Source organism: Truncatella angustata, assembly GCF_020726525.1.
Source record: "Truncatella angustata strain MPI-SDFR-AT-0073 chromosome Unknown BKA67scaffold_10, whole genome shotgun sequence".
NCBI classification, from domain to species: domain Eukaryota; kingdom Fungi; phylum Ascomycota; class Sordariomycetes; order Amphisphaeriales; family Sporocadaceae; genus Truncatella; species Truncatella angustata.
The window spans coordinates 429,979-455,875 of record NW_025763390.1 but is presented as its reverse complement, the minus strand read 5'-3'; the positions used below and the strand labels follow the sequence as shown (position 1 = coordinate 455,875).

At 50.3% G+C, this 25,897-nt stretch overlaps 8 protein-coding genes across 8 annotated transcripts; 4 read left to right on the top strand and 4 right to left on the bottom strand.

Annotated features, from left to right (window-relative positions):
* Window positions 1–680: 680 nt before the first annotated feature.
* Window positions 681–1,744, bottom strand: BKA67DRAFT_663769 (acyl CoA binding protein-domain-containing protein; the record flags this gene model as incomplete). Its single annotated transcript, XM_046108246.1, has 2 exons — window positions 681–1,528; window positions 1,729–1,744. The coding sequence occupies 2 exons, from the start codon at window positions 1,742–1,744 to the stop codon at window positions 681–683; spliced, it is 864 nt and encodes a 287-aa protein (XP_045952404.1).
* Window positions 1,745–2,622: 878 nt separating this feature from the next.
* On the bottom strand, window positions 2,623–3,834 carry BKA67DRAFT_540886 (ribonuclease III domain-containing protein; the record flags this gene model as incomplete). The annotated part of the gene is made up of 1 exon (XM_046100830.1): window positions 2,623–3,834. The coding sequence occupies one exon, from the start codon at window positions 3,832–3,834 to the stop codon at window positions 2,623–2,625; it is 1,212 nt and encodes a 403-aa protein (XP_045952403.1).
* Window positions 3,835–4,332: 498 nt separating this feature from the next.
* Window positions 4,333–4,822, top strand: BKA67DRAFT_663767 (mitochondrial ribosomal subunit S27-domain-containing protein; the record flags this gene model as incomplete). Its single annotated transcript, XM_046108245.1, has 4 exons — window positions 4,333–4,371; window positions 4,425–4,633; window positions 4,690–4,742; window positions 4,803–4,822. 4 exons carry the CDS (start codon window positions 4,333–4,335, stop codon window positions 4,820–4,822), a joined length of 321 nt encoding a protein of 106 aa, XP_045952402.1.
* Window positions 4,823–4,956: 134 nt separating this feature from the next.
* BKA67DRAFT_663766 (uncharacterized protein) lies at window positions 4,957–7,399 on the bottom strand (the record flags this gene model as incomplete). Its single annotated transcript, XM_046108244.1, has 3 exons — window positions 4,957–5,418; window positions 5,475–5,945; window positions 5,996–7,399. 3 exons carry the CDS (start codon window positions 7,397–7,399, stop codon window positions 4,957–4,959), a joined length of 2,337 nt encoding a protein of 778 aa, XP_045952401.1.
* Window positions 7,400–11,279: 3,880 nt separating this feature from the next.
* BKA67DRAFT_526613 (armadillo-type protein) lies at window positions 11,280–13,496 on the top strand (the record flags this gene model as incomplete). Its single annotated transcript, XM_046098766.1, has 3 exons — window positions 11,280–12,242; window positions 12,297–12,923; window positions 12,978–13,496. The coding sequence occupies 3 exons, from the start codon at window positions 11,280–11,282 to the stop codon at window positions 13,494–13,496; spliced, it is 2,109 nt and encodes a 702-aa protein (XP_045952400.1).
* Window positions 13,497–15,257: 1,761 nt separating this feature from the next.
* Window positions 15,258–17,811, top strand: BKA67DRAFT_526447 (heterokaryon incompatibility Het-C; the record flags this gene model as incomplete). Its single annotated transcript, XM_046098754.1, has 3 exons — window positions 15,258–16,786; window positions 16,836–17,262; window positions 17,509–17,811. The coding sequence occupies 3 exons, from the start codon at window positions 15,258–15,260 to the stop codon at window positions 17,809–17,811; spliced, it is 2,259 nt and encodes a 752-aa protein (XP_045952399.1).
* A 462-nt stretch (window positions 17,812–18,273) lies between these two features.
* BKA67DRAFT_582639 (phosphatase 2C-like domain-containing protein) lies at window positions 18,274–20,809 on the bottom strand. The gene is made up of 3 exons (XM_046104011.1): window positions 19,757–20,809; window positions 18,680–19,702; window positions 18,274–18,608 (listed from the first exon to the last, which is right to left on the bottom strand). The coding sequence occupies exons 1-3, from the start codon at window positions 20,533–20,535 to the stop codon at window positions 18,494–18,496; spliced, it is 1,917 nt and encodes a 638-aa protein (XP_045952398.1). The 5' UTR covers window positions 20,536–20,809; the 3' UTR covers window positions 18,274–18,493.
* Window positions 20,810–21,064: 255 nt separating this feature from the next.
* On the top strand, window positions 21,065–21,958 carry BKA67DRAFT_663762 (uncharacterized protein; the record flags this gene model as incomplete). The annotated part of the gene is made up of 4 exons (XM_046108243.1): window positions 21,065–21,196; window positions 21,260–21,460; window positions 21,546–21,815; window positions 21,878–21,958. The coding sequence occupies 4 exons, from the start codon at window positions 21,065–21,067 to the stop codon at window positions 21,956–21,958; spliced, it is 684 nt and encodes a 227-aa protein (XP_045952397.1).
* Between the last annotated feature and the right edge of the window lie 3,939 nt (window positions 21,959–25,897).

Genomic DNA, 25,897 nt, shown 5'->3' with positions numbered 1-25,897 from the left:
GCACTTCGCCCTGGCAAACGCCCAAGCTGCTGGCAAATATCAAGTCACTGCATCAACGTCCTCGGCATTTTATTTCGCTATTGCATATGACTTTGTGACAGAACGTGCTTGACACGAGAATAACATGGTAGTAAAATAGCTCGACGACGGTTTGTCTATCTGTATATTTGAATTTATTTCTAGCAGATATGCGCAACTAGTTTAGTGGTTACAAGTGACAAGTTCAGCTAACCGCCATGCAAACATAAAAATATCGGGTTTGGAAGGTCACAAATGCGAACCTTGATCATCACCTTCAGGCGACACTGCGCGTTCCTTATGAGTAAGACAAATCAGTGTGCTATGCTACACTTGGTAGCTTCTCGTCAGCCTCTGCTATGCAGCAAACCCGAGTTAGCGCCTATCCGGCGAAGATATTTGACCACTCCTGAAAGCATGTGTGGTGAGTATGCGCCAAGTGGGAAGCGGCCACGACGGTGTGTCTTTTGATGAAGCCAGGAGTGGACACTGGCTACGTGCTGGATTGCAGAAGAACAAATCGTTGGGGATTTGACATATATACGAGTGCGAAGCTGTTCAAACGTCTTCGCAACTTCGTCGGGCCGGCATAGCTCCCAAATATTGATTCAAGTTGGAGGAGCAGGAGGAGCAGGATGACCTGTCGAGTACGATGTTCATCATCATCTTGACGGTAAGACCTTCCGCACATATTCTCTACCGATCGTTAATGCCGACCTGAACAAGTCCTCCAGTCTTCTGTCCTTCCGCCGGCGCATCCAAATGAGCACCACGAGTAATACGAACGAGTCAGTAACGAGGTGTTTGAGGGTTGTCCAAAAGAGCCACGACAGCCAAGCCCTGGGGGTTCTCTCCTTTTTCGACCTCCATTCTCTTCCTGTTGTGATTTGTTCTCTCAAAGCCGCGATCTCGGTAGATAATCGGACGAGCGCCCTTTCTACTTTGCGTGACCACTTGTCGCCTTTCTTGAGGTATTCGCCTTCTTCGTCTTCATCGTCTTGTAGTTCCCTATATGCCCTCTCAGCGGCATCATCCTCGCTCATAGGACTCAGGACTTTCATAGGCCCCTCCGTCCCGCTCATAGGCTGGGCAAACCTCCTCGCCGGCTCAGCCGACTTGCCCTTGGGGCTCGACTCGCTCGTACTCGGACTGTTACTCTTGATCTGGTTCCAAACGAACTCGAGCTCGGCGACCAGCTCCCGGGCGTCCGGCGTCGTCGCATAGCGGTGCATGGTCTCGATGAGGGCCTCGATGTAGCGTCGTTTTGCCTCTGTCCGGCTCAGTCCGCGCTGGGCGTTCCAGGCGTCCCACTTATCCTTCTCGCGCTGCAGCTCCTCGGAGCTGACGCCGAGGGCCGAGGTCGAGGGCCGCTCCATCACGCCGTCGACGTCCCCCTCCATCGCTTGCTTGTACAAGCCATAGAGCCGCAGCCGGTCCGAGGGCGGCGGCCGTGATGCGCCAGTCTTTGGGATCTTCTTGACCGTGTTTAGCGCGTGCACAAACACCCGATCTGTTGGCGGGAGTGAATTAGCATTTGAAATGACATATCAAGCCACCTCGAAGGCGTCGGAATGTGGGCAGGCATATGGGCACGTTGGGAGTGTTGGTGGTTTGGTTTGGGAATGTGCGGCTAGGGGCCGTTCCGAGATCGCGCTGGACGTGCAATGTGGGTTTTGTGCAAAGGCAAGCAGCATTAAACGAACAACTCACCGACTGAGTCTGCCATTGGGACCTATCGTGTGCGTGGCCCTGACTCAGGCAATCACTGCTTGGGGGTGAGTACAAATGTTATGTCGTTGGTCGTTGCGCGTGGGCGCCCTCCCTCCGCGCCTTTCTTATCGTGCGTGGGCTGTTGGCAACGTGAACTGAAGCCGAGGAAGCGTATGGGTATGGATGGATATGGGTATGTAACGGGGATTGCGTATGGGGATTGGGGTAGATGAAGTGAAGCTGCGCAGCGATCGAGGCACCCGCTGCCCAACGGACCGAATCGTTATCCTATCAAATTATGGCCGTACAAGACAAGTCGCAGAAGGGTGATCAAGCAATGTTACGGGTACAACGTGGACTATGTATGTATTACATATGGCGAGTTATGTCACGATTGGGATGTTCAGTTTAGTTATCGCCAGATGGGTCCTCTAAATTAGCATGTCCCCCCTTTGCCTCGGCGTAACTGGGGAAAAGCTTGGCGGCTTCCAGCTCTCTGACTCGGCTGCTGAACGACAAATCTGCAGCGGTTAGCAGTCCGTTTTGGCGGGGTTAGTTCACCCGAGAGAGACACGTGAAACGGGCAAGATACCCGAGTACGCATCATTGATGGTTGGGTCTTTCAAAGGTTCGCCAAACTAGCTAGAATTAGTCCAGCTTCCTATCGATTTGCTGCTGGCGACCTGATTGGAATTGTTTCTAAGGCATGTTTCCATATCATGGTTCCGACCACAGGCTTGCGGCAGTAACTGGTGTCACAGGCATCCCATGGCGAAGAGAAACTGGACCTGTAAATATGAGTTCATGGTTGTCCATGAAACATAGCAGTAATCAGTGCCATGGTCTGTAGTGAGTCGGGCAGTTTCAGTTATGTAGTAGACAGAGCTCTGCCCTTTATGCCTTCCACTCCGCGTAAGCCGCCTGTTCCTTCATCTTTTTGTCGTGCTCTTGCTTCTTCTGCTCAAAGCGGCTGATCATCTTCCTGTTATCCAGAGCAGCTTGAGCAGCTTTGGTTCCTGCTTCCTTTTTGCTCATGGCACTGCCATAGCCTAATTTGAAGCTCTTGACACCCCATCCATCGAGGTAGACGCCGACGGTGTACCAAGGCAACCCAGTCTTCTTCTCCTTCTTAGGCTCGCCTTCGTCCTTATAGTCAATTCTGATACCTTTGGCCCCGATGGCTTGCGCAAGCTGGACCTTCGCATTCATCTCCACGATCCTAGCCTGAGGTGTCGTTTCCGCTTGAGAGTCTGGACTTTGAACGCCCGGGATGTGGAGAGAGCTGTTTCTGGGGGCTGCTTGCTGGTATCTGAACTCTTTGCTGAGCTCTTCTCTGAGCTCGGTCGTCCACAACGTCTTAACCCATGACGAGGCGCGCCGCAACCCTTGATCTGCATCACCCAAGATGACACCCGCAATGTATGCTTCAAATAGATCGCCTTGGATCTTATCATACACTTTTTTCGTGGCAGGAGCAAATTCGTTTCCTCCCAGGAACTCGGGTGGGAGCTGCAGGCGCCTTTCTAGCTGATACTCCTGTGTATATCTAGCGAGTGTCTTGTTTCGGACGAGCAACTCGCGGTATTGAGAGCATCGTCCTGCTGGCAAGTTGGGAAATGTCTGATATATGAACGCAGATGACATAAGATAGAGGTACGCATCGCCAATCCATTCCAGCCGTTCGTAATTCTCGGCTACATTTCTCGAAATACCACAATGGGTGAAGACTGCCCGTTCCAAGGAAGCATTATGAATACTCTCTAATGGAGGCTTACGATGTTGCAGGTCGTCTTGTGTCCATGGCGTGAGTGTGACCGCGATGGGGGCCTGGCTCGACACAGATCTGGAGCTTTCCAATCTGATGGCTTTCATGTGCGAGGCTGAAGGTTCGTGGTCCAGGTTCCCTAGTGTCGAGGATATCTCAGAAACAATCGACTTAAGATGGTCTGCATTGCCATGTTCATGGGGCTTTCCTGCCATGATGCCATGCTTGAAATCATGTGCAGCTCGCAACAAATCTTCCGCTTGGTGAATGATCAAGTTTACCGAGTCAAGATTTTCGGGAGTGTCAAGAGGCCATGCCTCGGAGAGTGACCTTTTTGACATGATGGTAGTTGCTGGGCAAGCGTTCTGCTGTCCAGCTCTTATAGTACCAGGATTCGGACCCAAAAGGCCGACCAAACCAAGGAAGAGTAACGGCCAGCTTATTTCACATGAACCAGGTCCTCCCTTCTCGACAAATTCTGTCTCGTAAATCTGTTGACCCCGTCGATGGGAATGTCCCCAACGCCTGAGCCTTTGAAACTCGGTCGAAATAACTTGTGATGGTGAGTCGCACTGCTGTGTGCCAAGTTGTAGCCTTGAATTTTCAAAGGTATTTCATTTCGTACTGTAGTCTAGCCCGAGAAATTGGGCCAGGGTGCTGTAGCGCACGATCAGTCTAAGCGGCAGCGGCAAGTGGGGCCCTTCCTGCTGGGTCTTATCGATAACAACCGTGCATCATCCGGTCGCGCGGAAATTTGGTCATGGTGAATGAAGCTCCTGAGCTCGCAGTAAGTGTGAATTCAATTGCAGCCACCGTCAATCACAGAACCCGGCGGCAAGATGGCAGTCCCACGAACACGGGTGCTCGCCCTGATGAAGGTACGCTCCATGCTAGCGCGACCGGGTGCGCAATAGCAGCTGACGTTGATCAGAAACAATGCGAAATCTTCTCGACAACTTTCAACCCCGGCGGCGTACGCATGGGCAACAAGATTCTGCGACAGCGACTAAAGGGACCTAGCATGGCTCAGTACTACCCACAGAGGGGCCCTGTCTTGAAGGATCTGTTCAAGGAGTTCAAGGGTCTGGAGCTTGAAGGCATCGACGAAGAGTGGGAAGACTGGCAGGAGCATCTGGCCGGGTTAGTGGACCGAACATGGATCGTGTGCTATACTTGGATGCTAACGGTGTCTCTAGGCGACAGCAGCGTGGAAAGGCACCGCCAAAGAAGAAGAGGGGACCTCCTCCAGGTAAGGCGGAGCTCGTTCAGGGGTCAACGGTATTATCGTTATGCTAACACTAGTTTACAGCACCGGGAGGCAAGAAATAAGCATGTTACGATAAGCAGCAATATATGTATATGTACAACATCTCTGGCGTTTTGGGCCTATAGAAAGTACGAATGCTCAGGAATAATGAGTACTGAATCCTTCCGTCGTCCATGTTTGCAAGTGCGGGTCCTATTCAGTGCTGGCCAGTGACCGCGATCGAGGAATGAATCAATCCTCCGCAGAAGACCATGAAGCTTAGGAGAAAGGCGCCTATCCCGAACCCACCTTGAACGTCACCTTTCGTTGCTGTCCAGACGAGTGCGACGACCAAACATACAAGAAACCCAAGGCAGCCGCAGAGAAAGAATATGAAAGTGTCTATCCCTTCAGTGAAAGCAAGCCCCCAGCCGACCGATGTGCCCTTTTGAGGACAAGGCGCTAACTTTTCTCGCAATTTCTTTGGTATCCTGGAATACAAATTGGGGAGGACACCTGCGTGTGTTGGGTTTTCAAATAGATGTACCAGCAGATTGGAGCCAATCGGCGGCATCAAGTCTGCCGGCATCGGGTCATAGAAGTACTGATCTTTATGGTTGTCTGAAGGGAGGCTAGGATAGGACCGTATATCTGCAAGGTCCTTATGGTACATCTCCATCTGTATATCTCGCATCAGCGATTAGCTTGCCTTGTACTCGAGAATGACAGACTGACCTGGACAAATTTGATGGACTTGACTCGACGCAGGAGCGAAAGTGGAAGTTTGCTTCGATTTTCCCGATACATTACTCGAAGTAGGGCAAAGAAGTCCTGATCTGAATCTACCGTACAAACTTCGGGTTGACGTAGTTTGGATACAAAACGGCCAAATGGGAGACATGTGAGAACGTAGTTATGTTTGTCTTCGGCCTCATTGCTTCCGAGTTTAGTTCGGCATTTGCCAAGCTCAATCTTATTCTGGCCCTGCCAGAATATTGGAAGTCTAATATCGGGGTGCCGGCCCCTTTGCTTGCTTGGCAAAGATGGTGGAATCTTGGAGTTGGTGGCAGGAGCCTGGGGAATCTGCGACTCCACGTCGCCGGTTGAGAAAGTCTGTATCCCATACTGAGATAATAGGAGCTTCAATTCAAGCAGGGCTCCTTGCCTCGACTCAGAATAATCGTCGTACAGCTTCTGGCCACATTTCTAACCTAGGTTAGCTTTCAAATAAGAGTGGTGCTCATTCATGTACATACGCAAGTATAATATACCCTCTGCTGACTTGTTTGTAGTGTGGGTTTACGCAAGGAGATCCCCACATTGTCGAACCATCGTCGAGCATAATCGAGTGAGCGGATTCTGAACGGAAGAACTAGCGGTTGTTCCACGAGAGCCCTCACATTTTCTCTGAAGTAGTAGAAAGGATCGGTCTGGAAAAGGAAGTTCTTGAGCAAGTCAACCTGGGCGGAATCTTCTTGTTCGATATCCTGGATCTCAATGTCCCTATCGGTCTCAATTGGGAGGTCGGTCAAGTTGGCGAATTGAGGTTCTGCCTCATCGTCTTGCGGTGCGGGTAGTTGGAACCAATTGCAAATCTCTTGAGCCAGTGCTTCTCGTTTTCGCTCCACAAATCTCGCTGCTCTTATCCTCTGGCTATATGACTCCGATTCCTTCATGTTTTGGGCCAGATTCTGTAAGTCCAGACTATACCTAAAAAGGAGCCGAGTAACATATGCACGGGAGACGTTCTTGGAATTCAGTCGAAGAAATAGCTGCGGCCATAGATACTGAAGTATGGTATCGTAAATCAAACCATTTACTAGCGAATCCACGGCGTTCGGTGACTCTGTAGGTTGAGCAGAAGTTACGCTAGACTTTGCACGTTTGCTGCCATCAAAGATGGAAGTCATGTTGGATGATATTGCGTCGTCTAAAATCTCTTCCTCATAAACGGTGTCAATGACAAGGTCGACCTTAGGTCCGAGGTGAACATTCTTGAAACTCTCACTGTTCAAGTCGGCATTGATTGTTATTGGCGTTTCGACATTCCTGGGATGATTTGTTCGTCCATTCTCGTGGTCATCTTGAGATACACCAGTATTTTTGCCTCCTGAGTTGCGATTAGGCAGTGAGATTTCGAGTCCAGCATTTGGCACGAAGGGTACAGCTACCAACTTCTGTTCATCATTGAGCTCAGAATCGGCGCAACTGCTCGTTGGTGGATCTGACTGAGATCCTGCTCCCGTACCAATAGACTGTTTTTGGCTGCTCAAAATCTTGTGAATGATATCACTGCCTTGTCCTGGGATCTCAACTTGAGATCTATCCTCCAAGTTCGACCTAATGTCTTGTTTGGAATTTATGTTGTATTCAAGGAGCTTCTGGTATAAGTGCTCTTGTTGTTTGATGACCTTTGTGGCATGCTTCAATGTTTGTTGCGGTTGCACTGGCGCAGGAGGTGAATTCTGTAATGGCCAACTGTTTGAATCTGGATAACTGTTTCCGAGACTTCGGTTATGTTCGATGCATGCATAGCCCACTCGAATTGTTCTTTTTGTTATCCCATGACCGCGTTTCCCGTAGCTGGAACATCTGTCAATTGCATGCTGGTAGTAAAGACATCCGCAGCCACTGTATATCTCAACAAGTTGATAGCACATGTCTGTCAGCCCACCCACGGATGTGGACAACGCCTAACGAGAATCACGTCTGGGTCATCCAAATGTAGGCGGCTTATGAAGGGCCACAAAGATCAATGATGAAACTGACAATGGGTGTGCGGTATTGGTCGCTCGGAAATCATGATATATGAGCCATCAGCTTTTGAATCAACTGAGAAGTACATGTCTGCGAGTACATGTCTGCCTCACGGGGCTGTGTACTTTGTACGGATCCGTACATTAGTACATTACTACCTGACTCCACTTGACTGCATGGCTTACCTGCACATGTGCAGGATAAAGCACACGGAAATACCCCGCCAGTACGGATTACACAGGACCAACCAAGCGTGTGGTTGGTGCACTGATATTTCGGTCATCCCTTACATCAATCTCAGAAGTACAGTAGCATAAATTTCAAGCCTTGGTGTCCAAACGTGCTATCGCTCTCCTTTAGGTGCCACCAACAACTTATTCATTGGTCAACTCAACAGCTTTTGGGCTCCTTTTTGTTGAAGCAATGTACCTGTATCAGTATTGATTATATAGTGAGTTTAATTTTCCTCCTATACGTAGGGTAGGGTAGCTGCCAAGACTGCGTTCTTCTTCCGGGTGTGAATATTTATTTCATCAGGATTGCATTTCTTGCAAGGATAATTACTATGGCAGGCATCACCTTATATCCCTAACTCAGGGACCCCTAATGCCCTTGCTGGCTCTGTACTGCGGGAGATGATTGAATATTGGCAACACTTGTCGTCGCAGGGTGAGTTCCTGGTCCTAGATAGTTCTGAGCCAATTTCGGCGAGAGCTACTATGAATTAGGGGCACAAAAGTGATGCATTTGGAATGGACACGCAAAAATCCGGTTCTGATCCAACGGTAAGAGCGAAGGCCAATTTTAGTGGCTTTCCGGTATCGTCAGCTTAAGCCTTGGGGACGCAGGTCACTGTGGCTTGCAGATATTCACCGTCGCCCATTTCATGAGCTTCTTTTCATGGTCAACAGTGAAGAGTAACTACCAGTCTATTTAGCCATTTCATTCAATGGTGATAATTATACCCTTAATAGCCTACTGTCAATAATTCACCTGTTCATCAGAGCTTCAATTGGGTGTTTTTTTCAAGGTCAAGTGACAAGGTTGCAGGTTCTTATCAGCATCGTGACTTCAAGATGTAATATCTCTCTTCATTATGCAGTACATGCCGAGTGGCAGTGGCATTGTCAATAACGTTCCATACCATCGAGGCTCAGTGTTAATCTTAATAGGTCAAGGCTTGCCACTAGAACTATGCAAGACGCAACGATGAGCAAAGTTGAATCGCGCCAGTATTGTTTATTCTTAAATTTGTCCTTGTCTTTGTCTTTTTCTGGTCTTATATTAATATTGCAGCCTTAATTTCGATACATCCGCGTGATGTTTCTCTATAACTGAAGGCGTCTAGGCTCACTTCTCTGAGCCACTGCTCACTGACTCTTGAGAACAGTTTTGTTTCTTGATGAAATTCAAAAGTTCTTTTCAAAAGCTTCCTCCGGATCTTTCTGTTCGTCTCCCGGTATGCAACGATTTATACTTTATTATTATCTGGCGTCCTTAACGGTCCAGCTTCCATTAAGGGCCCTATACCTCACGAACACTCGAAGCATGCAGTCTCTCTTTCTTGTGATTGCCAGCATGTAAGAGTCTTACCACCTGTACATGCCATATGGCTTCTTTTTGTTTTCTAGACGCTATCATGGCAGATAGAGGTAGACAGCCACACTTGATGTTCTACTGGCCAATGTGGGCGGCCATCTTCTCGATCTGAACCAATCATCGGAGCGCAACCACGGAGCACGTGAAATACTACCCCTATACTCTTTTTCTTTGATGTTCATGTATTTTTATATTCGAGACCTTGCAATCTCCTACTAGATAATATTGAAGCTTTGTTCAATACTTGTCGCCGATGTTGCAAATTACTCTAGGTTCCCTTGACCTGCGTTCCCAGAATTTGATGTTCTCGTCTTTGTTCAAAAGTTTCGACCAGCAGTGAATTTTCGTGATACTCTACACATAATCGGCTACACATGTCTAGATCATGCCGGATGTTTGCTCATGTACGCTAACATTTATTATTGCTAGCAAGCAAAGCATGATGTATTTCACTCGCTCTAGGTTGCTTGTACAACCCTCACAGAGGATCAAGCGACTTGTTTTAGTACCCCTTTTCGACGACTGTAGAATAGCAGTCTCACATACTCAGCTGTATGCGTCTACATCTTCCACTTTGGAGTCTTCTCCAAACCATGCCGCCATTCCCGTTCTTCTGGCAAAGGAGCATGGTGTTTCCACAATCCGCTTCATTATATCCGCAACCTGCTGGGGTTCATTCACATTGTGTTTCTATCCATCCATAAATACGCAAAATTTTATTGCACTTTATACACTCCGCTTAGTGATACGGACCTTTCCGGACCCTTCCGGCTTTCTAATGGAAATTATTCTGCCACTTCTTCTTGCCTGGTAGAGGACAATTTGATTGAGACGCTCTGCTTCTGTGATACGGACCCCTTCCGGACCCTTCCGGCTTCATAATACAAATTTTTCTGCCACTCGTTTTCGCCTGGAAAAGAATTCTAACAGCTAACCGAAGGTCTTTGTTGTTCAGTCTTCACCATCACATCCAGGGCTAGAACCAATATCAGAAACCACACCGGTTACTCTGATTTTGGCTTGCCAGATCCAGTCCTGATAATTCGTTCACACTCCCTCTCAGACGACAGCACATAATCTGTCTGATCCTCTAACATCCGTGGTAGCCACTCTTTCAGATCGGCAACTAGGTTCTAACACATTCAGACAGGAGCAAGCTCATTGTGAAGGACTTCTACAGAATTTTCATCCGAAGAGCTGTGTTCAATGAAGCCTGGTTCTCGTCTTAAGTCCATCTGATATCCCAGAGACTTATTTTGTAAGTTCATAAAAGAATACCCTATTCGCCATTCTCTGGCTGCTCTGGTTGCCATCAACCAGCGGACTAATCGGTCACCACTTTCCCCTAAAAGCCAATATTTGAAGAACGTGCAGCAGGCACACCCTCAACTGCTCTTGCCAACCAACATCAAACTGACGAAGAAAGACGCTTTTTTTGCCTATCATAACCCAATCTCTTTCCATCTACCCTCTAATCTTCTTTGCACCTTCGCATTCCTTGGGCTCTCGAAACCAGGTACTTGGGACCCCTTGCCCCTGTGACCCATCTACAACCATCACTCTCTTTACCATACAAATCCCATCTATCCATTTTATTTGCACATCTCTGTCGTTTCCCGGTTTTGCATGAGGAACTAGCAATCCACACACTCTGAGAAAATTCAAAAGCTCTCATACTGACATTCCATCCATCTCAACAGCTTCATCAGGAGACGCCCTCAGCATGGCTGGTACTGGCACACCTTCGACCGATCCCCCTGGCCTGGACCATACGAAAAGCTCCAAGACTGCATCGGCCGAATACCATCACAGGCTTGTCAAGGATGAATCTCCTAGAGCTGAAGGTAGCCGTAAGCTTCTCTCGCAGCTGCGCATTGTAAGTGCCATTGATCCATTCAAAGACTCCTGACCGCTCGATAGCAAGTGTTGATATATATCCCCGCCATCTGCATCTTTGATACGTGTACGTTTATCGGTACTGACATGGCTCGATTGCAGGGCTCTGATGGATCGCCCTGTCAAACCAAGAAGTCGCCTGTTGTGCTGGCCACTGACTGCTCGGAGAACCAGAGCCGTCCTAAGGTATGTTTGTCGATGTGTAGACCAATTGAACAATCTGACCAAGAGCCGAAGATCAAGCTTAGTCACGAGTACACTCTCCCCACCAACGGAACTACTTCTGCAATGGATAACCCTCTTGTCGATAGCCTTCTCAAGAAGATAACCGAGAGTCAGACCGAGTCTCATCACCCTCTAGCTCGAAAGCATCACAGCAATTATCTTGCCGCCAACGATAATGCCATCAACTCCATGTCACCTACCCCTGCCATGGACGGTTTTGAAGCCGCTTTCCCCAAGATTCGTCCTGGCGCTACCACTGGCAAGGAGAATTATGCCTCTGATGGAGAGCTCACCCGCTTGCAGCAGCAGCTAGCAGCAGCTCAGAGCAAGATCTCTCAGCTTCAAGAAATCCATCAGACTAGTGAGCCTAAAGCAGATTTTGCTCGTGTCATGCCGTTTGATACCAGCTATGCAGATGGTAACTTCAGATTCCCTGGTCCGGCAAATCTGCCTCTTGGTCACACTCCGACTATGAATAATTCTTGGTCGGGCTACGATGACTCGAGATCTGACACCAGCGATGCACTTTCAGCCACCGGCTTCAACCGTGCTCGCCACATCTGGAATGGCCCAAAGCCGGACCAGCTCCCTGGTGTAGGCTTTTCTGATGCCAATCTCCCTGGGAATGTTCCAGGTATCGCCAATCCGTGGGGACCGCGTGGTAGTAATACCGGTTACCTGGATTCTGGCATGTCTTACAATGCTGCTCCTGGCCCCGGCCCTGAGCCTCTCAGAAGCGTCGATCGTGTCTCCCCTGACTACGACATGACAATCCGAGGCCCCAATCGACGAAATGGCCGCGTCGATCGTTTCGGCTACCCTGCTTATGGTGCTCCTGGCTCTTACGGAGCCGGCAATAACTTCAACCAATTCGGCCATGGCCCGTATGACAGTGCTCCTGCTCACGGCAACCAGTACGCCATGAGCACTACTTCGTACTCCAGCCATCAGCCCAGCGCGATTGGAACTCCCTTGTCGCCTCTTGCCACCGAATTCACGGCTGGAACCGGACCCTGGAAGACCGAGGTAAGTCTAAACAGTGATATACACAGAACTCTGCTGACTATTTCATGACGACAGCCAACCACTGTCGATGGCCCTACATATCTTCCCACAACTGAGCCGCTCAACTATCGCCGCCTATTGGACAGAAACGTCAACTGCAACTGGAAGTACATCGTTGACAAGATTGTTTGTAACAATGACCAGCAAGCCTCCATCTTTCTCCAGCAGAAGCTTAAGGTCGGTACGCCCGATCAGAAGTACGAGATCGTGGATGCCATCATCCTTCAGGCACATCCTCTGATGGTCAACCGCTTCGGCAACTTTCTCGTTCAAAGATGCTTTGAGCATGGCACTCCTGAGCAGGTTATCAAGATCGCGGAGGCTATTCGCGGTAACACGCTGAGCCTTTCTATGGACCCTTTTGGATGCCATGTTGTTCAAAAGGCTTTCGACTCTGTGCCCGAAGACTACAAGGCCGTCATGGTTCACGAGCTTCTCCGTCGCATCCCCGAGACTGTGATCCATAGATACGCCTGCCATGTCTGGCAGAAGCTCTTCGAGCTCCGCTGGTCAGAGTCGCCTCCGCAGATCATGAAGTATGTTAATGAGGCCCTGCGTGGCATGTGGCACGAGGTTGCCCTTGGCGAGACGGGAAGTCTGGTCGTTCAGAACATTTTCGAGAATTGTCTCGAGGAAGACAAGGTATGTCGGATTACCCGAGAACTATGCATCCCATTATCACGCTAACAATGCCAGCGACCTTGCATCGAGGAGGTCCTTGCCAATATCGACATCGTCGCGCATGGCCAGTTTGGTAACTGGTGCATCCAGCACATCTGTGAGCATAGTGCCCCTGCAGATCGCAGCCGAGCTATCGACCACGTCATTCGCTTCGCGGCCGAGTACAGCATGGATCAGTACGCCTCCAAGGTAGTTAAGAAATGCCTGAAGATTGGAGGTGGCGAATTTCTAAGCCGTTATCTCGACCGCGTTTGCGAAGGTCGCGTCGACCGACCCCGCATTCCCTTGATCGATATCGCCAGTGACCAGTATGGCAACTATCTAATTCAGTGGATTCTGACTCAAGCCAATTCTCAACACCGCGAGGTCGTTGCCGCTCACATTCGCAAGCACATGGTTTCGCTGCGAGGCTCCAAGTTTGGATCCCGTGTTGGAATGCTGTGCACCAATCCCGCTGTCGCTACTCGTCCTGGTCCTGGTGTCAATAACCTAGGACGCATGCCCGGCCCCCGATATCCTCGTTCCTTCCAGTAAGAGGCGAGTAGGTGACGCTCTATCGAACCATCGAGGTGCTGCAAATGCTGTGATACTTTGCAACATGGCCCAGGGCTGCACAGACACCTAGTTTGGTCTTCATCTAGCACGTTCGCGGCTGGCCCTTTTTCTATGCGTTTATTTCGTCGTCATTCTTTTTTCTTCTTCTGTTTCTTTCTTTCCAGACTCGTCCTTCAGCCACACAAGCTTTCATGATACCAACGAGTCTTTTTGTACGTCATCATGGTTCCCGGAAGTGTGAGTATTGAATCAACACTTAGTACAAACGGTCATCAGGCGTTAACATTGTTCAACAGGATCGGCAACAGCTGACTGCAACGTCTTTTAGCTGTATTCCCTTCGTAACAAATTCCTGCTTGCGACCCAAGGCCGTTAACCACATTCCATCAGTTTCAGCCCAATCATCGACATCTGACCATCTTGCGCGATCATTTAGTGAAGAAAAGTTCTTTGAGAACGTATATCGCAGCAGGGTCTGCATGCCGGGGATGCTTTGGACACGTTATAGTTAGGGTTCTACGATCTAAGCCACAGCATATTTGAGCGCCAAGCAATCATGGTTCGCCTATTCTTGCTGGGCCCAAGCAGTTGGATGAGCGGTGGACAGAGCAACCTCGATATGAATTTGCATCAATCCGACCCAATGGCGAACATGAGCGTCACAACTCGTGGCTTGAACCTAGCCTATGGAGACTTGAGTATCATCTATCGTATTCATTCTGCGATTGTATTTCTTACAGAGCGTTGCACAGAAGACCTGATTTACTCGCCATGGCAATGGGAATCATCCCGGCGAAGGATGGATCTGACGGAAGTAAAATGCAGTATATAATCGTCCGCATTGGAATTACTACGAGTTTGTATGACTGAAGGGAGATGCTACCAAAACCGGAGAGAGCAGGAAGCTAGATTGCGAATGCCGTTATTCATCTGACTGTTTTTCTTTTTTCTTTTCTTTTTTGTTGTCTGTTTGGTTGTGCTGTAAGGGAATCTCTATATGCCTCTGTTTGAACATGAGAGGATTACGTATATAAGTGTTTATCTCAGTCATTCTCAATAACAACGCAGAGGTTTTGAAACAAACGAGTTGACTTATAATTTATGAATGCTGTCCATGATATGTAGGTGTGACTGAGTACGCGATACGGGGATCTCAGGGCGTTCCATCCTGGTTATCCACTGCTGGTTGCTGCAGGCCTCCAAGTGTTGGTGGGTGGGCAGAGGCAGAGTTGGGATTTCGTAGGGCCAATGACGCGTTCACTTTAGCTTAGGTTAGCTCAGTGAGGCGGGAAGAGACATTAATGGTTCAACTAACGTGATGGGGTACTATCATGCCCCATGGCGGGGTCGGTCCAGCATGGAACTATGTCATAGGGAGCTCATGCGCCCATGGAACGAGACCGACCTTTCAGCTTGTCAGACGAGGCTGATGCTATTCTTTCCTGGTGCCGACTATCCATTCGGGCCTCTAAGTTAGTCTGGCAAGTAGGATAAGTTGGCAACTTGGCAAATTTGCTTGGGCGCTGCTGCTGTTTGCATTGCTAACAAGCTCATCGAAATTTCGTGCTCCTGATATCCGTACTTGCTTAGAATTACCCCGCCAACGCTTCTTAATTCCATTCCAACTTTAGCAGCTACCAAGCTTGCCTGAGATTTATACCTGTCCCCTTCTGCGCTCGACTGAACATATCTATACCAAGTGCTTCCTTTGGCTCAATTTACATAGACATCATCGTGAGCATGGCGCCCAGAGTGGGCTTCGGCAGCTTCTTGCTGATCTTGGGCATCGTCCTGGTGCTCATGCCTGGCAAAGTGGCAGCGTTCGGAGCTGGCAACATCCCATCCATCGCACAAGTCGAGGGTGTCAACTGGCGACATGGCGACATCGAGGACATGCTCAAAACCATCACCTTTCTGCACGGCAAGAAATGGACAACACTTCTGGTTCAAAGGACTTACTTTGGCAACTGGCTTCGCGATTACTCCCAGGCCGTGGACGTCGGCAGTCTGAAGGGTGTCAATGCTGCGACTATCCGCATCCTCGTCTGGGTTCTGTCCTTCCTGGCCAACGGATATGCGACCGAAGAGTTCGAGGTCACAGAGGAGCGCCTTGGCGTATACAGGCCAGAAGAGCACATCGATAACCCACTTGGCTATGCTGATGGAAAGGATGCGCGCGAGTTCGACAAGCGCCTGCGTGGCCCGGTGTCGCCAGAGGAAACCGAGATCGATCCTAGAACCGGAATGAAAAACTACATCGCTAATGAGTCTGGCGGCTGGGCCACCAGTGCCGGATATCTTCGTTTCAGTTTTGCGCGCTGCATTCATTATGGCAGACTCTATACCAGCGGATCTTCCCGCAAAGGTTCTGAAGATGATCTCTGTGAGGCGCTGCGGTGCCTGGGTCAAGCTCTGCATTGCATGGAGGACTTTGCGGCTCACAGCAACTACTGCGAGCTGGCGCTTCGCGAGATGGGCTTCCATGAAGTCTTTGCTCACTGTGGTACTCAAACGGAGATCAACTTGAAGGGCAAACATGTCTACCCCCTAGTGACGGGAACGTTTGGTGGTGTAGATTTCTTGCATTCCGTCCTCGGAGAGGCCAACGACCATTTCACCCAGTCCGAGGTTGATGAGCTGGATATTGCATTGAAGAACGCAGAGGCAGCGAGCAAGGGCGGCGCAGGTGGCACACGTGGATTCGGTGGCAGCAGTGGCTCCATGGACTTCATCTCTCTGGTCGGTCAATTGCCGGTCATTGGTAGTGGATTCGCTTCCGAGGCTCGCGACTTGCAGCGTGCGGCTGAGCAGCAAGATGAAGAGAACCAATACAGGTCCCGTGGAGATCCAAGCCGAGCAAATGTGAACCAAATACCAGGCATGAGTGCCGATTTCGACCCTGTCAAGACCGCTGCACGTATCTATCCCATACTTCAATTCAGGGACAAAATCGTCAAGGCTATCAACAGGGGTATTGCCAAGATTCCTGGTCTGGAAGGTATTTTGGAGCACATCAGCGAGACGTTGACGGCCTTTGTCTTAGGTTTACTCGCCCCTTTCATCAGACCAATCATCACCCAACTCACAAAGGTCTTGAAGGATGGTTCGTCTGGTGTCATCGCTTCCAGCGCCAATTCTCAGCTCGAGCCATGGAAAAACCCCAACTGCACCGATCCAACACACTCTATGCTTAGCAAGGATCATTTCACCAACATCCTCAACTCTTGCGCGGGTAGAGTTTCGGCCACCGTCCTGCAATATGTCGTACCGTAAGTCCAACTTATCTCGATGACAGTAATACTGCTGACGTTTCCCTAGACGTGTGCTCTATGCCTGGGAAAATACTAATGTACCAGTGAACGAGGTCGTCAACGATGTTGTTCGCGCGTTCCACCATCCCGCGATCCGCGACGAGGGCGTCGAGATTCAGCGCGACATGTTCAAAACGGTCAAAAAGTGGGTAGACGAATACCCGCGCCGTCATGAACTGAACCATATCCTCGGCTCGGCCAGCGTCAAGAATGGCAAGAACCATATCTTGGCCAACGCTAGTAAGGGCCACTCCCACGGAGGCGGCATCTTCGACAATGGTGTCGGTAACTTTGGCGGCGGCACGGGCCATGGCCACCCCGCCGGCAGTCTGTGGAGTCAGCTGCAGACAAGAGATCTCGATGCCATGGGTGTTGGCGCTGGAAGCGGTGTTGGCTATATGGGAGCCGCATCACCACAACCCTCGTCTACTCCCGTGGGCCGTCCTACTGGAGAGACGTACGGATATCAGAGCTCAGCAAAACCTTCTGGGGGTGAAGCCGATAGTTACTTGAACCCGAGCTCTCAGTCGTCCAGTGGTGGGGGATACGGCGGTCGAACACCTCAGCCCTACGACCAAGGTCAGGGCTACGGTCAGCCTCAACAAGGCTATGGCCAAAGTCAAAGTTATAACAACCCGGCGCCGCAAGGCTACGGCCAAAGTCAGGGCTACAACAACCAGTTTCAATATGGAGGCCCCCCGCAGCAGTATGGTGGCGGCGGCCAGTACGGCGGCCAACAACAGCAACAATGGGGTGGTCCACCCGGTGGTCCTCCCGGTGGTCCTCCCGGTGGTCCTCCGCCTGGCTATGGGCCACCTCCGGGACAATGGGGCGGTCCACCCGGACCACCACCTCCCCAGGGTTATCCGGGTCCCGGATATGGCCAGGGACCTCCGCAGCAAGGCCACTCGGGATACCCAGGGCAGCAGCACGGACATCAAGGCTATCCAGGGCAGCATGGAGGTGGCGGTTACGGATACTAGATTGAACAGGATGTACTCCGATACACGACGTTACGAGGACGAGGCACTTGTTTGGATCCAGGGACGGATTATACCTTAGGCTGATTAGTTCGGAGGGGAGTAATGATGTGGTAGATCAAAATGGATTACGGAATAGCAGCAATATGAAGTATCGACACAGCAATTTTTCTTTTCCTGTCTTCTCTTCACTAGAAAAAGTCATCCGATGCTCGAGGGAAATCTTTGCCCGTTCCATATTCACGCTACTAATGCCTCTTTGAAAACAAGAGATTTAAAAACTCTTTTGGAAAAATAAAAATAGAAAGGCTTTCGATAATTTCTTAACGGTGGTTTCCCGGTCTATAACAATTTACCAAGCAAAAAGCGTACGTAACGTCAAGCGCTTCAGGAGTTTACATAAAACTGCGGTCGGCTTGTAGTTTCACGAGCATGCGAAACGACTCTTTTAACGAATCGTTCAAGTGGACGGAAAGTTTCATCTTGATTCTCCCATCTCCGGATATTCTAGTACATTGTCATACTTCTAAATGAAATTAACGCTCTGCTACTGCTGCTGCTGCTGCCGCTGCTATTGCCGCTGCCCTTGCCTTGTTCCTGAGGTGTAATGATACATGGTAAATCGTGAGAGTGAAGGGTCTCTCGTGATCGACGCTGCTGTCAACTCTGGACGATTGATATTGATTTACAACTTTGCCTTTAGGGCTCCCTTCGGCAGGGTTGTTGCTTCCTGGTTCATGAGGACCTCGCCGGTCTTCTGGCCGTTGCCAAAGAAGATGACCTGGACGGTCAAGTCATCACTATATGTGGTGTTAGTGACTTCCGGCTACATTTGCGATCTCTTTTGGGTTGGGAAACAAAAGAAACATACCGGTACCGTCTCGAGAACGGCGAGACCAACGTGAGCAGTGCGCAAACCTGCTCCTCATTCCTTCCACCTAGTGCATTTCGAATCAGATGCGTGGCGACGTTCTTGTCCTTGACGACGAATCTGTCTTTCTCTTCAGCCGTGAGTCCCCATTGTTGTTGACGTATAGGAGTCTTCTGGCCGTCGTCTCCCTGGCCACGCTTGTGTGCCTCGACGGGCAGATTACCCTGTCCTTGCGAGCCAAAGATCTTTGACCAGACGCTGTTGAACTGCGATCTGGATTGATCCTTGGCCTGCTCGCTTTCGATCCACTTGCCAACTAATCCCACGACCTCCTCATTGGTCAGCATCTCCCAGAGGCCGTCGGTTGCCATGACGACGAAGTCGCCCTTCTCAGGCTGGATCTTGGTAGAGGTAACTACGGGCTCGGCGGTCACGTAAGGGGGTGTCTTGAGGTAGGGGGACTGCGAGCGGCCGAAGAATGAGGAGCGAAGGCGTTCTGAGATTTCGCGAGTCCACTTGTAGCTGGCGTCGCCAAAGGCACGGGTCGGCTCGAGACCGCCCAGCACACGGCCATTGCGCACAACATGTTGCTCCTCGCCAGGGTGAGCCTTGCGCATGCGGGCTACCTCGTTGGGGTTGCTACCAGTCTGGTCCTCGGACAGGGCGGTGGCGGTCCACTTTGAACCGCTGCGGCGACCCAGCACAGCGCGGGAATCGCCAGTGCAGGCAACTCGCAGAGTCTTGGAAGCACTATCGTAGAAGGACAGTAGGGCGCAAGAGCCCGACAAGGCAGGCCCCAAGAGCTCGGCTGCCACGCGCTTGGAGTTGGACTTCAGGACCTTTTCGACACTCTCGTGGACGATCTCGTGGTCCAGCCTCGTGAAGCCGAGCTTCATGGCTGCCTCGATGGCTTCTGGGGACGGGGCGGAGCCAAGGGTGTTGGCGGCCTTGTACGTAGTGTTCAGCTCTCGAGCGACGTAGCTGATGAGGGTTTGGCGGAGCTTGGCAGAAGTCGTCCATCCACTAAAGTTGTCAATACGCAGGCCAAAACACAACTAACGGCAAGATGCAACGTACGCATGACCGTCAAACACTCCCCAGAACATCCAGTCGTTGCTCTCTTGTTCTGCTGCGTCCGGCGAGGGCATCGAGACCTCGACGATCTTCTCGGCATGATCGTCCTCGATGGGGTTGTTGCTGGCTAGCTGTACAATATCGTATCGCAGGACGCCCTGTCCTCGGTTGACGACGAAGGAGGCCTCATTGTCGCGCAACTTGTCCGTGGCTTGGTCGGGGGTCAACATCTCCAGTACGTTGTTGCCTGTGCCGTCTGCGGTCTTGGCGATGGGTCCTTCGCCTACAAAGGTTCCGGTATGCAGCTCATCGGCTCCGACGACTAGGACGTTGCGGGTGGTGGCGGGATGCTGGGGACCCGCTCTGGTCGAGGTCGAGTATTGGGCTATGGCTGATTCTGTATCGTTGCCCTTGTAGCCGTACCAAGCGCCGTAGCCGACGAGGCCGCCGACGAGAGCCACGGAGACTCTTCTGAAGTACATGGAGGCCTGGAGAGGTTCTCTCAGAGCATGTTGTTGTTGTTGTGGCTGCTGCTGGTCCTGCTGAGATAGGGCGGAGGTGGGGGCTCGCTTGGAGGCGAAAGCTGTCGACGTGCTGCTCAGCGATCGAAGCTGAGCAAGTCTGGAGTTGTTGCTGACGAAGCCGTGCTGCTGGTGGGCGGCCAGACTAGCCGGTCGCGCGCGCAAGATGTTTATGTTTGTGTTGGTATTTCTCGATATGGAAAGTTGCCGGACAGGGCTTTGACAGGATGTCCGAAAGGCTCCCTGGGCTGCGCGACGCATTTGGTCACTGGCTGGCTACTGTCGGGCTCCTGAATAGTAGAGCGCCCGGGACAGTTGATGTGAGAGCGGGACCAGACTGTAGTATACTAACCCAGGTTAGAATGAGAGGCTCCAGTATGCTTCGAGATGTTGGAATTCTGGAGTCGGCAGGTGTCGAGGTACCGCAGTAAGTCAGGTTAATTAGTGCTGCATCGCCTCCAGGAATTTCAGTGGGCCCACCCCCAGGGGGCGTCTTCTTGTTGTGATTAGGGGCCCGGGGGAGAGCAGCACCAGCCTATCGATAAAGGCAATGACCTGAACTTGTTCTAAGTTGACAACGCCGCGGTGCAACACCTAAATGTCATAGGGGTGTGTGCCTGCACATGCCTTTGTTCATCACTACAGTAAATAACAATAGCAATACTGCCTTGCCGCTGTGAGAACGAGATCAAGACTACTACGTCCACATGTAGACATTCGTTCCGCATCTTATACCACGGGACACCCCATTCATTCATTGCATCCAAAGGCTCTCTCCCATCACTACAAAATGGAAGCCTCACAGAACCCCGCAGCTCCCACCTCGGCCATGGACCGCATGCGAATGCAAGCAGCCCAGAACCCAAACGCTGCTCACCGTTCGTTTGACACTTATCCATGGTTAAAAGATCCTGTGTTTCAAGTGAGTGCTGTCCAGGCCAGGCATTCTGCTCCGCTACTCTGGAACTGACAAACCTCCAACAAGTCGCAACTTGCCACTGCACTATTGAATCAAACTCATCTACCCCCTGCAGAAATCGCCCTCCAGTGCCGTATCATTCGATACGACGAGAGGATAGGCATCAAGATCGACCGTGCCAGGTACCGGGAGTATCGCTCTTCAGAGCAACGTCCCATGGTCATTGTTGTTCCTCCGGTCATTTTAGAACAGGAGGCTCTTTTTGAAGTGAGTGTCTTCCCTCTCGGGGCGGGTGCCCAGTCAAATGCATCCACATGCGTGTACGCCTGGACAAGACTAATCGGGTGAAAAGCCTGATGCCACCAAGCGCAGATATGCAGCAATATACAATGACGACTTCGATGTTGACACATCTGAGGAAAGCATAGACCAGGACGTCCCGTCATGGCAACGGTCTGCTCCCAAGGCCGCCCTCTACGTCAATAAGGACAATCTGTCTGCCGTCGACAGCCAAGACAAAGAGCCATATCCAAAGAAGTTTGAAGAGATCATCGCATTTCTACAAACCGGCAAGGAGATACCTGGTATCGTCAAGATACCTGACACAGTTATTGATGACCCAGTAAGTTCCGCTTCAGGCCGCTGTGTCTTCAAAAGAGCTTTGAAACTAAAACATCCTATCAGTCGATATCAACTACAACTGGCCGGTCTGCGCCCCTTAAACCGTGGGAAAAGAAAAGCGCCGACTATGAGGGTCCTCAATGAGATAGACATTTGGTCATCTAGATCCATTGCTCTGGTCGTCTGTTGGCGCCATCCTGCATCAGGATTTTCCCCATTAGACTACTATACGAGCACATGTCAGTCGCCTCGGAAAGCCATCATGGCGTTTTTTAGTCATGGGTTGATGATATGAATGGTTGGACTCGAGCTGAGCCCCTGTGATGCGGCAGGTATAGGTCCACATAATGTTTCACGAACACTGTGAAGTACTACCGGACCATGAAGCATCATGTAACGCATCAAGATGGTGAGAGGAAGTTCACGCACTCCGTTATCGACCTTATGGTCAGTTCTGATCGCCAATCAGAACGGGAAGTGCTTGGAAGGTTGCCCAAAATTGGCCGGACAAAAGCAATCGCCAGAAGAGCGGGTGTACTCGCTAGTATTTCATGGCGCCAGTGGTGGGAAGAATATGTGCGAATGCGCCAACTCTTTGTCTCCTGTTATCGTGGGCCTGGTCTGCAAATTCCGGTCTGCCTTCTCTGCCAATGCCAACCCCCGATACTACCGCAACATTAGAAGCTGTTTTCGGTAAATCATGAAGCTCATGAAATGCGGGAAGACTCGGATCACTGCAAGGAATCCATAGTTTCAGCCTCGTTAGTACTAGCCGATTCCCAACAATTTGAGTTCCTCTCTTCCACAGTCCTTGAGTTCCGTTGTCGATTAGCTCGACTACGGAGGATCTCTTCGGAACTCGTGCTCATGAGCACGTGTGCAGTTTTGCAGGTTGGCTGTTTTCAGAATCCAGAGAAGGGGGGCATGTTGTGGACGAACCGCTCGCGTTGTGGTGTGACTCATGCTGTGCTGTCCCTCGGCCAACTTCTCGGATTTAAAATGCCAAAGTGTGGGAGGCGTGAAAATGAAATTGAAGCTTGGCTGGTACGTGAAATCCAGTAGTTGAAATTCCTTTCAGCAGGTCCAAGGAGTTGTGTCTAAGACCGGGGGAAAAATGAGTGCGGGTTTCGGTCTGTGCTCTACTATGTTTTTGATTACTATAGGATTGAGATGGTCTTTGATCCAATTATGGCATTTGTCTTTGTACTTTTATACGCTGTTCAGCTTCAGAGCCTTTTGACACGGATTTTTGTCTCTTCCATTTTTTATATCTTATTTCCTGCTCTGCCTTGCGCCCTTCCGGTGACTATAAAATAAGCTGGTAAATGATCCAGGGTTGCAAAGCTATCACATCGGGGTCACTGAAGCAACCTCAAACTTACGTTGCACTGGCAATGATCTACCGTTCGTCCTTTAGTGACAGCGATTACCATGACTCTCTCTATCTCAATTGTACGTTCCACGCACTAGAATGTCGGGATACTCTCAAGTAGCCCAGTTACCGATCCGCCTAGAGCCATCAGACAAGTAGGAGTAAGAACTAGATCCTCTCAACTCAGAGCCACAACATTGACATATTGAATGACCCAAGCTACATTTCGGATAAATGTACACGACACAGGCCTAACACAAACTAGCACTTGCTTCTGGTCGGCCATACGTGCATCACTTTCGCAACAAAGTCAAACGCAATCGAAGTAATGATTCTCAATTTCTCTACATGTATTCATGTCCGCGTCAAAGACGAATGGTCTTGCTATAGATCATGACCAAGTTAGCGAGACGCTCGCTTCGGCCCGCGATGCCGAACCTGGTGGGTGGTTTCGGCTTCGCCGCCATTCTAAAACACATATATACTCGGGACCACAGCTAGAAAGACGCCGCCGACGAGGAGCACTCCAGTAAGAGAAAGAGGGTAGCCCAAGGCTCAACGCTTACAGCCGCCCGCAGTCTACGCTGGGTACCACCTCCGAACGAGCGCAGACTCTTCAGGAGCGGCACATGTTCCAACTGTACTGTAGCTTAACTATATAGACCCCCTGGATTGAAGCATGCCACGTTCTAGGGACTTCACTCATGCGACGTTTCACGAATTCCGAAGAAGCCGCCTTCCGGCTGTGATGGTTGGTCGATGAATTGCCAAACAAACGGCCCAAAATAGACAGCGAGAAAGTTGGCGGGCCCTTACTATCCCGAATAGGTATATAACTGAACTTATGCACGTGGCTAGACTAGACGCTGTCGTGATGCATCAAAAATGGCAGAACTGAGGGATTTCAGCTGCAAGTCGACCGAATAAGGGTCCTGCGTTGAACTCTCCATGCTGATCCGCACCTTCCGTAATTCCTCGTAACTCAGTTATGCAACAAGCTAACATGATGGTTTATGATTGCAACCAGATTCGTATCGGGCTAAGGCTTTGCTCTAGGATGGCGCGTCGGACCCACAGCAATAATGAGGGAAGTCAACGGCCATGCATGGTCTTTTAGATTCATCCTGGCCGGCTACACAAGTGGTTGCGCAGCTGCGCAGCTCGATGCAGCCTCAAGGACTTTGATCGTCTCGGTAAAGAGGACGGTGCCGCCCGGTTTGTCATATCTGGACCATCTCGGATGAAACGGTCCGAAGCAGACAAGTAACAGTAGCTGCGCCGCGTCGATCTCTTCCCATGATGCAGCAGACCATGCAGGCATACCGAGATGTGTGTTTACATTTGACGGCAGGCCCGATGAACTTGAAGCTTAGGTTGGAGGCTAGCCTATAAGGTGTAAACATATCATAGATCATCTGATCTTGGTGTCGTCAGCAACATTTAACAAATCTGAAAACAACAACTCATCCAAACCTGCATGAACTAGGCATCCACACATAAGCCGCGTGACCTAGGTGTTACTGGAAATAGATGATCAGAGAAGAATATCAACAGGTATAATATATCACTTCAGTATTGTAGGCAAAATGGCGGCATTTTTAAGCCCCTTCTGCTGAGATGCATGGAACACTGAGAAGGATTCGCTTACGACGAAGGCCGATAGTGCCCCGGCGCATCACGGAGCCCTAAGCGCAGATGCAGACACAAAGCTTGCAGTTATTTTGGGCCAGTTGCATATTCCCTTCTGCTTTTTGGTAGCCAATCAGGCACGAGGATAATCTTGAGCTTACGAGCAGGAGTCCAAAAGACCTCTCATACTGCAACAGCGGTGAGACAAAAGCAGATCGGCCTTCACTTCACCCAAATGAGGCTTCCTTCAACATGCAGGAATATATGCTAGCCGTGGCCAGGCTGCTAAAGTTCGTATTGGCCGTTATGATCTAATGTCAATGGTAATATTGCAGGATGTCCAAAAGGGCATGGTGCAGAGCCAAGTCCTCAGACCTTATCGAGCAGCATTTTGTGGAAGTATATTGGCTTGGCCGTGACTGATATCGGCACGAATCTGGCTAGGTCTCGCTGCGGATGAACAAATCCTGGGGCGCGGGTCACAGACTTCTGTGGTGCGATGACAAGAGAAATATATCTGCACATGCTCATGCATCAGGCCGTCTGATTAAGGCAACCATTGGATATATTGAGCTGCGAAAAGAGGGGCCCAGTAGAACGTGCGCTTCCTGATAGTTTCTGTGGAACTTGTACCGAACTCGCTACGTATTCGTCTTTTCGGTTTCCCCCTTCTGGTCCAACGTCAAGGTAAGTATTACCTGTACCATTCAATTGACATATACCTCCAGGCATAATACGAAATCTGCCTGCAGGCAGATCCACTTCAAAGTAGACCCTCAGCCCTATGCAGCTTACCTACATAGGGCTTTGTGCGCAAGATCTAGGCTTTTGTGACCTGATCAGGACGATTCCTCTCGAGTGCGGTGGTCGATCTACTGCATAAGCGAGTTATGCATTGTGACTCGATACATGCAGGAAACCACGGCGTAGAGTCTGCATATCGCTAGAGCTTCTCGAAGAGTAGGTCATTGTATAGCAGCTGACAGCCTGAAACGGTGTAGGCAGTTTCAAAAATGCTCCGTGGCATAGATTTGCTTACCTGTGTCCTTGTTCCGAATCTCTAGTGTTGATCCAGATACGGG

What these genes read in the sequence shown, in the direction of transcription:
- BKA67DRAFT_582639 (XM_046104011.1), bottom strand. Translation starts at nt 20,535, where the DNA reads ATGCGTCGCGCAGCCCAGGGAGCCTTTCGGACATCCTGTCAAAGCCCT. An exon ending in GGAGTGTTTGACGGTCATGC is followed by an intron (nt 19,703 to 19,756) that starts GTACGTTGCATC and finishes TGACAACTTTAG; the next exon opens with TGGATGGACGACTTCTGCCA. An exon ending in CCGTTCTCGAGACGGTACCG is followed by an intron (nt 18,609 to 18,679) that starts GTATGTTTCTTT and finishes CACCACATATAG; the next exon opens with TGATGACTTGACCGTCCAGG.